This window comes from Balaenoptera borealis, assembly GCF_965194805.1.
Source record: "Balaenoptera borealis genome assembly, chromosome: 3".
NCBI lineage: Eukaryota > Metazoa > Chordata > Mammalia > Artiodactyla > Balaenopteridae > Balaenoptera > Balaenoptera borealis.
The window spans coordinates 112493393-112508684 of NC_138866.1; the positions used below are offsets into that span (position 1 = coordinate 112493393).

Here is a 15292-nt window from a genome sequence, read left to right on the forward strand (position 1 = left end):
AAAATGAAATCTGAATCTGATTTCAGTATTTCCCTATGCCTGAATATATCATTACTGATTATTAATTATGCAGTTGAGAGTGATTTATGATTTTGGAGTAGTCACTTAACTTCTTTGAGGCCCAGGTTTATTATCTGTAGAAGGAGAGAGTTGGATCATCAAGATTCCTTCTAGTTCTTAATTTCTTTGTTGGTATGATCTTAGAAATAGGCCTGATTGTCATATCTTGGAACTTGGCCCTTGTAAATATGTTAAATGAGGGACTGGGGATAGGGTTGGGGTGGGGATGGGGGAGGTGGTGAAAACTGACATATAGTAGTAGTAGAGTAATAAAGTTATCCTAAGAATAAGCTTATAGGACTGAGAGTCCAGGATGGAACTCAAGTTTCTAAGGGAAATAGCAGCAATTGGGCCTAGCAGGAATAGTCTAGGTCCCAGTTGTAGAAGGACTAGGATATTGAGTAAGCTGCCAAGACATGAACTCAGATGCGGCAAAATCAGACATAAGCCCAGTTATAAGAAGGTGAGGGCTGGACTAGTAAGAAAATAGGAGGACAATAGATTATGGTGCTGTGTCTTTTCCTCCCCGAGGGTGAGATTCGTTCTAAGAGCTGAGCTGAGTCTGCAGTGGGAATAAGGTATGTGCAGAAGCTGGAAATCAGGCAGAGTTTGACCTAGTTTTGGAACGTTCTTGAGCATCTATATTTGAGATAATAACCTTCAGGACAGCAGAAGAGTGAGCTACTTGAAACAGCTTCCAAGTAATCAAGTCCCTGTTTGTCAACAGGTGACCTAATTGCCATGTGTTCTTTTTTTTTTCCTTAGCATTCGAAGGACCCAAGTCATTGATGATGAGTCAGATTACTTTGCCAGTGATTCTAACCAGTGGTTGTCCAGAATTGAACGGGAAGCCCTACAGAAACGAGAGGAGGAGCTGAGAGAATTTCGACATGCCTCTCGGCTCTCGAAGAAGATCACCATTGACTTTGCAGGCAGGAAGATCATGGAAGATGAAAATCCTCTAGCTGAGTATCACAGCAAGTAAGTGGGCAACACCAGAAAGGGTCTGAAAGAAGGGGGCAGTTTAACTGTAAAGGATTTGCCCCCCCCTTTAATGAGTCTGTTATTTTTGTTAATTTTTAGAGCAACATATTCATTTGGAGTAGAAACATGGAACAGTAGCTAAGAAAATTTTGGAATTGAACAGTGAGGGCCACTTGTCCTACTAGATAACTGCTGTAGTTTTATAAAAAACTGTTTTTAAAACAGAGAGGTACAGTTTGGGCACAGGAATAGATGAATGAAACGTAACAGAATCCAGAAAGAGACCTGTGCATCTGCATTGTGTGTGTACGGGTGTGTGTCTATAGTTGTGTAAAACTTTTCTAAACAGTAAGGGAAGGATTAAATAAATGATGGGCCATCAGCTTTGAAAAAAATCTACATTAGATCTCTACCTCAAAGCATACTGTGAGAATAAGTTTGACTAAAGAGTTAAATGCAGGGACTTCCCTGGTGGTGCAATGGTTAAGAATCCACCTGCCAATGCAGGGGACACGAGTTCAATCTCTGGTTCTGGAAGATCCCACATGCCGCGGAGCAACGAAACCCGTGCGCCACAACTACTGAACCTGCGCTCTAGAGCCTGCAAGCCACAACTACTGAGCCAGCATGCCACAACTATTGAAGCCCATGTGCCTACAGCCCGTGCTCCACAACAGGAGAAGCCACCACAATGAGAAACCCGCACACCACAACGAGGAGTAGCCCCTGCTCGCCGCAACTAGAGAAAGCCCGCACACAGCAACGAAGACGCAACACAGCCATAAATAAATAAATAAATTAATTAATTAATTAATTAAACAAAAATGTTAAATGCAAGGGAATTTCCTGGCAGTCTAGTGGTTAGGACTCCAAGCTTCCACTGCTGGGGGCCTGGGTTCGATCCCTGGTTGGGGAAGTAAGATCCTGCAAGCCAAGTGGTGCGGCCAAAAAAAAAAAAAAAAGAAGAAAAGTAAGAGTTAAATGCAAAAGAAATAAAAGGATCAGAAAGAAATAGAATAGTAGAAATTTAGGAGAATATAGTTAATGTCTTGGTATGATAAAGCTCCTTCTAAGCAAGATACAAAACCCAGAAGTCAAAAAGACAAAGATATTTTAAATAACATAAAGAAGTACAGGACCGCGAGAAAACATTTTAAACGGTTTTAACAGTTCAAAAGAGCAATATCCGTAGTATATAAAGAGCTGCAAGTTAAAAAGACACATCCAGTAGAAAAATGGGCAAAGGCTAAGAACAGACAATTTACAGGTGAGGAAATACAAATAGCCAGTAAACATTTGAAAATGCTCAACTATTTACCAGGGAAATGCACATTTTGAAACATAATGTATCATTAAATTGTCTGAAATTTATAATTTATAATATTGCATAATCTGTGAGTGTAGGAAAATGGATATGCCCTCTTATTAAGGAAGGGAATATTAAAATGTTAAGTCTCAACACCAAGAGTGAACCCAAATGGAAACTATGGATTTTGGTGATAATGATGTGTCAATGTAGATTGATTAATTATAGCAAATGTACCTCTCTAGTGAGGGATAGCTGATGATGGGGGAGGCTATGCATATGTGAGGGCAGGAGGTAAATGGGAAGTCTCTGAACCTTCCATTCAGATTTGCTGTAACCTAAAGCTGCTCTAAAAAATAAAGTTTATTGAAAAAATTTACATCATGGCCAATTTCAAGTTACCAACATGAAGTCACCGAACAGAGTTGAGAAAAGATACACATATTGGCTCTAGCACAGTACTGAAAAGAAAGTATGTGGAGATCTCACTCCATGTTTTGGAAATGGCATACATATCTCTCTGTCTTTCTGTCTCTGTCTCTCTCTCTCTTACACACTCACACACACACACACACACATACACACACAAAACTGGATATTGGTGAACACAGTAATGCTTTCTACACGGCCCAGTCCTCGGTCTTTCTCTTTCATTTGTGGCAAATCCATCACAGAATTTTCCTAATCAGAGGTTATTCTATCCCTAAAACAAATTCTACCACTAGCTTCAAAATAATTAATTTGTTCTCAACTATTACATATATGCTACACAGATATAAAGAAAAAATAAAATTATTTCTGGGTGATGGGTTTAGGAATTTTTCATTTTCTTTCTATTAATTTGCATTTTCTAGTTTTTCTGTAATAAACATGGATTGCTTTTATAGTAAGAAAAATCATTTTTATGTGTAAGAAAAATCATTTTTATGTGTAAGATAAATCATTTTTATGTTCAATAAAAAATGGTACAGCCTTTTAGAAGTGAAATTGGACAGTATCTCAGAATTTAAATTGTGCATATTTTTTGACTTTTTGACACCAGGTACCAAGATGCTAGTTTCTTCATCTCTTTCTCAACAATTAAAAAAATACATTTGCCATTCTGATACATGAAAAATGGCATTTCATCATAATTTTTATTCACTTTTTTTTGCTTTGCTTGTGTGCCAATTAGTCTGAGCATTCTAAAAATGTATTGATTCGCTATTTATATTATTTCTTTCATAGATTGTAGAGTTCTAGATATACTTAACCAGTGTACTATGTCTCAAATCTGTTTCCTTCCTTTAGATTCCATTATCCCCATCCTATTTTAGACTTGCCTCTTACCTCCAGTTCTTGTACTTTTTTTTTTTTTTTGGTTCATGCCTTTGTTTCTGCTTTTTCCTTGCTTTGGATATCCGTCCTCCCATCTTTGCCTTTCAAATATCTACCTCCCCTTTGAACGTACTTGGTACAACACATGGGATGATGGGATAATAACCACCAAATGGATTGTATCTATTTTACAGTAATAATTACATCCTTCCTTGTTTTGTTTATCATCTTTAAAGGTGTCTTAAACCTGCCACTTAGATTTAAAGCTTCCTGAAGGCAGGAGCCCTGTCCTCCTCCCCTTTTAAGTTGCCTTGTGTATAAGAGGTTCCTAACAAATATCTCTTTAATTGTATTCAAGGTCAGGTTCAGCCTTTCCTACTAGTAGAAGTTTTTCATTATATCGTGCTTTAGAATCATCATCCACAAACATTTGTCAAGCATCTGTCAGGGACATGGAGTACAGCAGCAAGTAATGAAGAGCTGTAGAGCAGAATAAGATACGGTTCCTGCAAGACCTATGATCTCTTACTAACCAGTAGGGTTAGTTCCATAATCTTTAAATGAAATCATCACATTCTTTTATAGGTTGAGAGCCAAATATCCATAGCAAACACCATAGACACTGGATAACATTGGGTATATTTGATGACTGTTTAAATAGTAAGTGCTACAGGACTTCAGAGAAAGGAATAAGTACTTTTGTACTGGGCTGGTAGAGGGCCTCCTTAGAAGTTTTGGGCCATGAAGCAAGGATAGACTTCAGATCAGCATGGAAGAATGGAGAGGGACTGCTGAGTGGGCAGAAGAATAATTGAAGGTGTTGAGAAATAGGCTGCCATAGAATACTCTTCTGTGGGTCAGACTGTTTCTAGGCACCTTTTCTAATCTTGGCATTTCTAATAATATTGTTAAAGAGATGAATGAGTGTCTTGTGCCATACCTATTTTCTTAGTGTTCTGGAACATTTACCAACTCCTACTCCTTAGGGTTCTTGGAGTGAAGAGAAGGGGAAGTTGGTAGAGGGAGCAGGGAAGGTCATCCATGGACCCCTCTTTGAGTGTCAAGTTTTATTACTGTTGAAGAGTTTTATGTGTGTGCTAAGTAAAGATATTCTGAGCATAGGACATTACCAATTATTGCATCCTTTTGTTTGTTATCACAGACTAGATGAGGCAATACATGCCATTGCCAATGGAACCTTGAACCAACCACCGACAAAATTGGATAGATCTTCTGAAGAGCGTTTAGGACTTCTGGTGAATCCCAACCTGTACCAGTCCCCTCCCCAGGTTAGTGGACCTTTGCTCTAACTGATGATGAGAAAAGTTTGGGCCCAGATATTTCTCCTTTCAAATGTGCCTGTTTCATAGGCTGTAGATACCAGTCTGCTCTCTCAGTACTCCTACCCAGCTTATACTCTGACCCAATTTTTCCAGTTTTTTTGCAGCACTTGTGACAAGTTATCATTTGAGTATTTCCCAAGAGAAGGTTTTGTTAAGTACTATAGAGATTTTAAACAATAATCCCATGGTCCTCTTGTTAGTGTTCTTTCTCTGTCTTTTATAGAATGTGGGTAGTCCCATAGTGTGGTGTTTTAAATTAATACATTAATTCACTTACTCATTGTTGTCATTCATTTTTCCATCAAGTACATTGAGCATCTAATATGTATAATCACAGAAGTAAGTGATCAACCAGACACTGCTTCTATCCTCAAAGAACACATAGACTAGTAGAGGAAAAGATTACATAGGCAGCTCTAATATTAATAGAAATATAAATAAAGTACAGTGGAAACCCAAAGGAGGGAAAGACAGTTGAGAGGAATAAAAGAGGCTTTTTATAGGGAAGCTGGCATTCCTTAAAAGTAGATATCCAAGAAAATGGTGTTTGGGGATGGTGGGGAAAAAAATTCCAATCAGAATTAGCTATAGGAATAAGGCATGGGATACACACACACACAAACACGTATATACATATATGCAGTTAAACAGTGCAAGGGAGGGTTGGGAGCACTGGCCCTCTGCATAGTCGAAAATCTGTGTATTAATTATAGCTGGCCCTCTGTAAAGCAGTTCCACATCCACAGTAGGTTCCACATCTACAGATTCAACCAACTGCAGATCATGTAGTTCTGTAGTATTTACTATTGAAAAAAATCCACCTATAAGTGGACCCACACAGTTCAAACCCGTGTTGTTCAAGGATCAACTACACAGGGAATAGTGAATTTAGACTACCAAGATAGTACTCATAAAAAGGATTATCGCGATTTCCCTGGAGGCGCAGTGGTTAAGACTCCACACTCCCAATGCAGGGGGCCCAGGTTCAATCCCTACTCAGGGAACTAGATCCCACATGGATGCTGCAACTAAGAGTGTGCATGCCACAACTAAGGAGACAACGTGCCGCAACTAAGGAGCCAGCGAGCTGCAACTAAGGAGCCCTCGAGCTACAACTGAAGAGCCCGCCTGCTGCAACTGAGTCCCGGAGCAACCAAATAAATAAATAACCTTTGCATTCTCTCTCCCTCTCCAAACATGGCGGCCTCAGCAAAAAAGAAGAATAAGAAGGGGAAGACTGTCTCTGTAACAGACTTCCTGGCTGAGGATAGAGGGACTGGTGGAGGAAGCACCTATGTCCCCAAACCAGTCAGCTGGGCTTATGAAACAGATGACCTAGAAGGAGATGTTTCAACCACTTGGCATAGTAATGATGATGACGTGTATAGGGCACCTCCAATTGACCGTTCCATCCTGCCCACTGCTCCACGGGCTGCTCGAGAACCCAATATCGACCGGAGCCGTCTTCCCAAATCACCACCCTACACTGCTTTTCTAGGGAACCTGCCCTACGATGTGACAGAAGACTCCATTAAGAAATTCTTTAGAGGATTAAATATCAGTGCAGTGCGTTTACCACGTGAACCCAGCAATCCTGAGAGGTTGAAAGGTTTTGGTTATGCTGAGTTTGAGGACCTGGATTCCTTGCTCAGTGCCCTGAGCCTCAACGAAGAGTCTCTAGGTAACAGGAGAATTCGAGTGGACGTTGCTGATCAAGCACAGGATAAAGACAGGGATGATCGTTCTTTTGGCTGAGATAGAAATCCGGATTCTGACAGAACAGATACAGACTGGAGGGCCCGTCCTGCTACAGCTTTGATGACTACCCACCTAGAAGAGGTGATGATAGCTTTGGAGACAAGTATCGAGATCGTTATGATTCAGACCGATATCGTGATGGGTATCGGGACAGTTATCGTGATGGCCCACGCCGGGACATGGATCGATACGGGGGCCGAGATCGCTGTGATGACCAAGGCAGCAGAGACTATGATAGAGGCTACGATTCCAGGATAGGCAGTGGCAGAAGAGCATTTGGTAGTGGGTACCTTAGGGATGACAACTACAGAGGCGGCGGGGACTGCTGTGAAGACAGATATGACAGATGAGATGACTGGTCATGGAGCTCCAGAGATGATTACTCTCGGGATGATTATAGGCGTGATGATAGAGCTCCCCCGCAAAGACCCAAACTGAACCTAAAGCCTCGGAGTACTCCTAAGGAAAATGATTCCGCTGCTAGCACATCCCAGTCCAGTCGAGCAGCCTCTATCTTTGGAGGTGCAAAGCCTGTTGACACAGCTGCTAGAAAACGAGAAGTGGAAGAGCGGCTACAGAAGGAACAGGAGAAACCGCAGCATCAGCTGGATGAGCCAAAACTAGAACGACAGCCTCGGGAGAGACACCCAAGCTGGCGAAGTGAAGAAACTCAGGAACGGGAACGGTCGAGGACAGGAAGTGAGTCATCACAGACGGGGACCTCAGCCACATCTGGCAGAAATGCATGAAGGAGACTGAGAAGTCTCTAGAAAATGAAACACCCAATAAAGAGGAAGACTGTCAGTCTCCAACTTCTAGGCCTCCCAAATCTGAACAGCCTCTAAAGGTAATGCCAGCCCCTCCACCAAAGGAGAATGCTTGGGTGAAGCAAAGTTCTAACCCTCCTACTCGATCTCAGAGCTCAGACACAGAGCAGCAGTCCCCTACAAGTGGTGGAGGGAAAGTAGTTCCAGCTCAACCATCTGAGGAAGGACCAGTAAGGAAAGATGAAAATAAAGTAGATGGGGTGAGTGCCCCAAAAGGCCAAAGTGGAAATTCCAGCCGTGGTCCAGGAGATGGAGGGAACAAAGACCACTGGAAGGAGTCAGATAGGAAAGATGGCAAAAAGGATCAAGACTCCAGATCTGCGCTTGAGCCAAAGAAAGCTGAAGAAAATCCAGCCTATAAGTTCAGTTCTGCAAGCAGGTATGCTGCTCTTGCCATTGATGGTGAAGATGAAAATGAGGGAGAAGATTACACCAAATAGACCTCTGCATTCTGTGCTTTCTCCTAGTCTCTCACCACCCTGGAGCATTCGAGAGCAAATCAAACCTCCATCCAGACAAGACAAAATAAAACTCATCGTCTCCTGGAGACCTTTCTTAACTTTTTTTTTTTTTTTAAAAAGAAACAAAATGAAATTCTTTTGCATGCTGCTGCAGCCTTTAAAGTATTGAACTAACTGGAGAATCACCAATGTAGCCAGAGAGACGTACAGCTTTTAATGCTGTGCGTTTAAAGTTGTGGTGCGTTTTTATGACACGTGCAGTTGCCTGTGTGACTAGTGGCTAGGGGCCTCCGTTTAGCAAAATGGCAGTGATAGTGATGCAGTGTCTGGAATCTGGTTGGGCAGCAGGCAGGTATAAGGAAGAGTGTGAGGTTTCTACCTCTAATTCTTATTATCCAGTGTGGCGTACATGAATTCTCAAACATTATCTGAATAAATTCTCCATCCTCGGCAAGGTAGGTTTAGTCTCTGATGTTGTTTTAGTCTCCAGAAGGCTGCCAGCCCCTCCTCTCATTTAATTCTGAGTTACTGGGGCCAGCCTATGGGGGAGTTCCTTCATTTGTACCCCCCAGGGGGGTAGGTGGGAGTGAGTCTACAGACCACTGAAGAATAGGACTGTTTGGTGACCTAAATGAATGGGGAAATCGTGGTTTGAAAAGTAGCTTGGGGATTTGATGAATTATTTTGCACCAGTAATAGGGAAAATGGTATGACCTCCAGTGAACACATAATCGTTTACCTCCTGGAGCAGGAAGCACTTAGGGGTTGTGGGAATCCCCAGGTCTTTTATGTGTCCTGGTTTCACCCTTTCTTAAATACTATCCCTTCTGAAAGTTCAAATATATCCATATTCTGTTGAAATCTTGAAGCTTTAAAAATTTAGACTCTTGTCATCGTCTTATGTTCCTCATGCTACTCTTTCCTGTTACCTTCCCACAGGCAGCTTCTACTTAAGTCACATACTTGACCTCTTAAGCATTCTCTAGAGCCCCTGGGAGCTGTTCAATGAGGAATCATCATTGCTTTTTCTCAAGCAAATCTTGGCTCCTTCATGTTTTGGCACTCACTCCTTCCCTCCAGCCATTCATGCTCCTGCTGCTTTGACCCCTTTTACACCTCAGAAAACTTTAGTATTACCAGTCTTAGGTGGTGAGCGAGGTTGGTTAAATTGGGAACCTTTCTTACAACCTTGATTGGGGTATGGGGGGCTTTTTAAAAAACAAAAGTTTCCTTATCTCCAAGTGAAATCCCACACCAATGTTTGGATTTATAATGTGGCCTAGACCAATGTGTGGTGTTTTTGGTTCTGTTTTTTTTTAGCATCCCTTGAGAGAATAAATGATAATGGAGAAGAACAATTTCACAAGGTCCTGGCTTCTCTTGCAACACAGTATCTTTACTTGCCTGCTTTTATGTGCACCTTGGTACTGTCAGCTCAACAGATGGTGTCCTTACGGGCAATATTGGTACCTGCAGAGAAAAGACATCTTGGTCTCTTCTCGCATCAGTCCTAGGTTAGACCGTCCAGCCATGCAGGGGGTGTTGGTTTATGAGTGCTGCAGCAGTGAGCATAATAATCATTTACCCAGTGGACATAAAAGACATACCAAGTGAAGTAACTTTAAATAATTGGCTTGGAGTGCCTAGTAGCTAGGAAGTGGCTTTTAGAGATACCCAAGGTTGAGAGGGTATTTTTTAAAAACCATTTGCTATAGGTGATGAAAAAGTAGGGTTTGCTCTCTTCATGTCTGCTCCTTCCAAATAGATGTGTCCAAAAAAGCTGTTTTTTCCCCCATTCCTCTACCCTGCCACCCTGTTAAAACAAACAGGGATTTATGACCCGCTCCTCAATACATGTAAAATTTGTACAAAAATATCTTCTACGAAAATGATTTGTAATCTATAGACTTCATACCTGGGAGAGGTCTTGAGATGTAAAATCCCATCCTTTAGGTTGTGGGTTTTTTTGTTTTCTCCAAACAAATCTGATCTTTAAAGTTCAAAATAAATTAATTAAATAAATAAATATTTTTAAAAGGGATTATCATGAGGAATGGAGTAGTTAGGTAGGTGGAGTCAGATCACTAAAGAGTTAAGTGTTTAGCTAGGAAGTTTTCACATTTTTATTTTGTAAATAAATGTGAATCATAGAATGTTCTTGAGCAGAGAGATGCAATCAGAGCAGTGCTTTAAAGAGTTTAACTGGAGATACTCATTCAACACTGTATACATGCCAGGTTCTTTGCTAGGTGCTGGGAAATTAAAAGGTAAGAGCCCTTGAAGTTTTTAAGGACTTCAAATTTAGTGGGAAGATGTGTTTGAATACAAAGAATTTCAGTTCCTTAAGATAATTGCTATGATAGACACATGTCATGGATACAGCAGGAGTTTAGGAGAGAGATTATAAACTCACAGAGGAGTCACAGAAGAAATGGTTTTTGAGAGGAGACTTAAGGGATGAATAGGAATTTCCAAGCAGACAAATTTGGGGAGGGAATTCTAGGTAGGTGGTATAACATGTAGAAAGGCTCAGCAGCTTGAGAGCATTGTAGGTTGGGAGAACCACAAGTAATTAAGTACTGTTAGAAATTAAACTGCGCTAGTAAGTGTATTAGTTTCCTAGGGCAGCCATAACAAAATACCACAGCTGGTTGGCTTAAGACAACAAATTTATTCTCTCACAGTTCTCAACACTGAAATCAAGGTGTTGGCAGGGCCATGCTCCCTCCAAATGTCTATGGGAGAACGCTTCCTTGCCTCTTTGAGGTTCTGGTGGCCCCAGGCATCCCTTGGTTTATAGCTGCGTCACTTTACTCTGCCTTTGTCTTTACATGGACTTTTTCCCTGCATGTCTTTGTCTCTGTGTGTTTTCTCCTTTTATATGGATATCAGTCACTGGATTGGGGTCCACCCTAATCCAGTATGACTTTATCTTACCTTGATTATATCTGTTTCCAAATAAGGTCAATTTCACAGGTTCTGGGAGGACAAAAATTTGGGACGGATGCTACTCAACCCAGTATAGCAAGTGACACCTTACCATGAAAGTCCTTACGTCTCATGCTAAGGAGTTTAGTTTTATTCTACAGTAGGCAAGGAAGAGTCCTTGAAGAACCTTAGCAGACAGTTGGCATGACTTCCATGCCTATGTAGAGAATGGATTAGAGGGAAGACTAAGACAGAAGCAGGGAAATTGCTAGAAAGATTATTGCAGTAGGAACTTCCCTGGTGGTCCAGTGGTTAAGAATCCACGCTTCCAGTGCAGTGGGCGCAGGTTTGATCCCTGGTCGGGGAACTAAGATCGCACATGCCACGCTACCAAAAAACAGGTTATTGCGGTAGCACAGTGGGAAGATGATGAGGGCCCAATTTAGTGTTGCAGTTAGTAAGGCGGTAGAGAGTTACTTAGAGGCTAAAAATGGAGATGAGACTAGTTAGCAGGCTCTAAAATAGTGTTATTGAAAGACAGTAAGATTAAGTTAGGAAAGTAGCTGTGGAGTAGAAAAACAGGTAGTATAAACAAGAACTGTAATAGAGATAGAACAGACAATTTGGGCCTCGGGATTGTTCATACACCAACAGTTTTATGAAATCACCTATTTCCCCTGTAATGGATCAGTTCTGCCTCTGTGTTCCCGCTTAAGGACTTAAATCCTTGGGTAGTATTTACTCAAATCTGCTTTATGTTTTGGATAGTTATTTATGTGTCTGTCTTCTCGTAGGATTGTAAGTTCCTTGAAAGCAAGAACCATATCTTTTTTATATTTTATATGTCTCCCGACTTTATATGGTTTTCACATATACTGAGTTAAATAGTAAATGTTTGTGTGTTTTTTTTAAGCTATGACACAATGATTACAGTCATAAAATTTTATTGCAGAAAGATTCTTAGAGATTCATTTAGTCCAACTCCATCATTTTACATTTGAGAAAACTGAAACCTTTAGGGGTTAAATGATTGCTTAGAGTCTCTAGACTACCATTCTAGTATTTTTGTTTTCCCTATAAATTATTAAATAAAACATCAAAAAGTTAACACAACTAACTCTAAACCTCATCATCCTAATAGAGCCTTTTTTTTAAAAATAAATTTCAGAGCACTCAGTCTTCTTGCTCTGGAAGAAATGTTACCCTTTGTCATTCTCTGACTGAACTACTGCCAAGACTCTTTAGTCTCCTGTAATTATCTGTACCCTGTAATTTTGTGTTCTCTTCACATGATGGGAGCCTTGTTTCAGTAGTGCTTCATCCTGTCTTTTGGGGGACAAGTTGTTCATTTCAGGATAAGAGAATACTTCATGCATCCAATAGTCAGAACTGCTGCCCCCCGAAAGCATCTGTTTGGCTTTATCATTGTAACAGCATGTGACCCTGTCCCTTAAGCACATGAAGAATGTATGGACCAAAATGTTGAACCTTCATTTGGCTGATAGAATTATATTGGGAAATTGTCCAATACGGATCATTAATCATTTTAAAGTGGAAATAATTACAGGCCAATTATTTGGTCTGATGGTTGTACTGTTGCTGGAATTAGGAAGCTGTGTGTGGAGAATTCAACATTATCTAACTATCCTTTAAGATGGGACCATGTTATCATACCTGGAACTCCTACTGAATTTATACCTTCTGTACCTTTTTTGACCCTGTTTCAGACAAAGATGGGATACGTTTTTCTAAGAGAATGTTTCCAGTACGATTCATTAATGTTAGAATTCATCTCATTTTGTATACCTACCCCAGATTTTTCCCTTGTCAGACAAAATTATATGTTTGGTTTCTTTCCTGTATAGTGGATAGATCAGACGGGTGCAGCCTCACAGAAGAAGGCTTTCCATTCAGCAGGATCAGGACTAGAGTTCAGCTCATGTCGGCATCAGTTTCGAATCCAGGACCAAGAATTTCAGGAAGGCTTTGATGGTGGCTGGTGCCTCTCTATGCATCAGCCTTGGGCTTCTCTGCTTGTCAGAGGGATTAAAAGGTAAGGGCAGAAATGAGGGGGACTTCCCTGGCGGTCCAGTGGTTAAGACTCCACACTTCTGTTGCAGGGGGCATGGGTTCGATCCCTGACCAGGGAACTAAGATCCCACATGCCATGCGGTGCAGCCAAAAAATAAAAAATTAAATTAAAAAAAAAAAAAAGAGGTAAGGACAGAAATGAATCTTGGAAGATTTTATATAAACTTGATATAGAATTATGGACTGGAATTCATCTTCCCAATCTAGCGATGATTTATAATACTCTTCAGCACATAGAACTTTAAGCAATGTATTCATGTTATGGACTTGTTCTTTACTGAATAGCTTAAAAAAACTGAGGTTAGAAGGACTAAGGGTCCTAGTCATAATAAAGAATAGAACATAAGTTTTTTCATCTTTGGAAGGAAGTCTATTGAGAAAACTTCTCTTGGCTTTGCCTTTGTACAATAATATATCACTCAGCAACCTTAATGGTTTGATCCTATTGGAAATACAAAGTTTTTATGCCTATTTATTAGTTTTTTAAAGATACCAGCCTAACTGTGATTTTGTTTTTCTGTCTATACATCTATCTTTTAATCTGAGTAACCATATTGAGAAGCTATTTTACCACAAATTCCTTTTCTACAAAAAGTGGGGGAAGTAGTGAGGGATAAGTAGAGGTATTATAAAGTTAAGTCGTTATACATGTTAGTGATGGTAATAGCTTACCATTCCATGGTTTCATATGTTTCTTCTCAATTCAACTAGTAAAAAATAGTTCTTTCCTTTTATAAATGTAAACAGAAAATTGATAAATACAGAAAAGCAGCTAGAAAAAGAAAGATCATCTATAATTCCACCACCTAGAAACAGCTACCATTAGCATTTTGGAGTATTTATTTATATTCTTTTTCCTGTGCAAATTGTTACATAATGAGGTCATAATATATATTATTTACGTTTATGTTTTTCTTCTTTCACTTATTATTACATGTTCGTTTTCCCTTGTTTTCTCAGTTTTATTGAGATATAATTGATATATAACATCGTCGGGGTGTACAACATAATGATTACATATATATGTATATATTGCAAAATGATCACCACAATAAATTTGGTTAACATCCATCACCTTGCATAGTTACAAATTTTTTGTTTCTTGTGATGAGAACTTTTAAGATCTGTTCTCTTAGCAACTTACAACTATACAATACGTTATCGTTAACTGTACTCACCGTGCTGTACATTACATCCCCAGGATTTATTTATCTTATAATTAGAAGTTTGTACCTTTTGACTACCTTCATCCAGTCTGTTCTCCATATTTATGAGTTTGTTTTTTTCAGATTCCACCTGTAAGATCATAAAGTATTTATCTTTCTCTGACTCATTTCACTTAGCATAATACTTCAAGGTTGATCCATATTGCTGCAAATGGCAAGATTTCATTGTCTTTTATGGCTGAATAATCTTCATCCATTTTCTTTATCCATCCATTCATCGATGGACATTTACATGGTCTCCATGTTTTGGCTATTGTAAATAATGCTGCAACGAATGTGGGGATGCAGATACCTCTTTTTTCCTTCTTATTTTATCTCTTAGAATTTTATATCCCTGGGAGGGTCCTAACTCATAACAATAATAATGCCTTATGTATTTATATTTAAATAGAATTTTACAGTTTTCAAAGCAGTAGCTGTATTGAAGTAGATCAGACGAGTATTATTACAGTCTTGAACACCTAAGCCGGCAAAGGTAAAGGAGCTTGCTATGAATTACAAAGCTAGTTAATGGCAGAGATGGAACTAGAGTTCAGGTTTTCAGAGTGCTTTTTCCACTCTTACTTTGTAAGCCTCAGTCATTTCTCTATTTCCTGAAAGAAAATTTATTATCAGAATTTAGGAACAATCATTTCTACTTTGGTGGTTTCCATGGTTAGTTGAGATTTGCCTCCTTCGTGAAGGTGTATTACCATTTTTCTCCCCTCTTCAAGGTCAGGCTTTCTTTCTGTGGCTCCTAAGTGTTTCATAATCCAGGTACGTAGTGGCATTACAACAAGTGCATGTGAATCTGCTTCTGCTCCAGGGCACCTGGGCCCTCAGATGTCTCTTCCTCTCATTCAGTTCTCTGCAGTTGAGGTGTCTTCCTTTTCCTAAGTAGAAAACTAAACAGCTTGCTTTCTGCAGAGGGACTCAGAATGTTTACCTTTCTCTCGTCCTGTTTTGGATCTGTGTTATCCAGATTTTCTCACTGAAAAGAACAGGCTGAACA

At 39.9% G+C, this 15292-nt stretch overlaps 1 protein-coding gene and 1 pseudogene across 7 annotated transcripts in view; both read left to right on the forward strand.

Moving 5' to 3' along the window:
* Nucleotides 1-15292, forward strand: part of TRIP4 (thyroid hormone receptor interactor 4) — a 68537-nt gene that overhangs the window by 19258 nt on the left and 33987 nt on the right. For all 6 annotated transcript variants that reach the window (XR_014242122.1, XM_082383332.1, XM_082383334.1 and 3 more), the window contains exons 7-9: nucleotides 826-1041; nucleotides 4830-4956; nucleotides 12850-13037. Coding sequence is in view for 5 of the 6 variants with exons in the window: in XM_082383332.1 (XP_082239458.1) it covers nucleotides 826-1041; nucleotides 4830-4956; nucleotides 12850-13037 (531 nt within the window). In the remaining variant the exon portion in view is untranslated. The remainder of the gene's footprint in view (nucleotides 1-825; nucleotides 1042-4829; nucleotides 4957-12849; nucleotides 13038-15292) is intronic.
* On the forward strand, nucleotides 6164-8165 carry LOC309624776 (eukaryotic translation initiation factor 4B pseudogene; annotated as a pseudogene). Its single transcript has one exon. The product of its transcript is annotated as a eukaryotic translation initiation factor 4B pseudogene (transcript).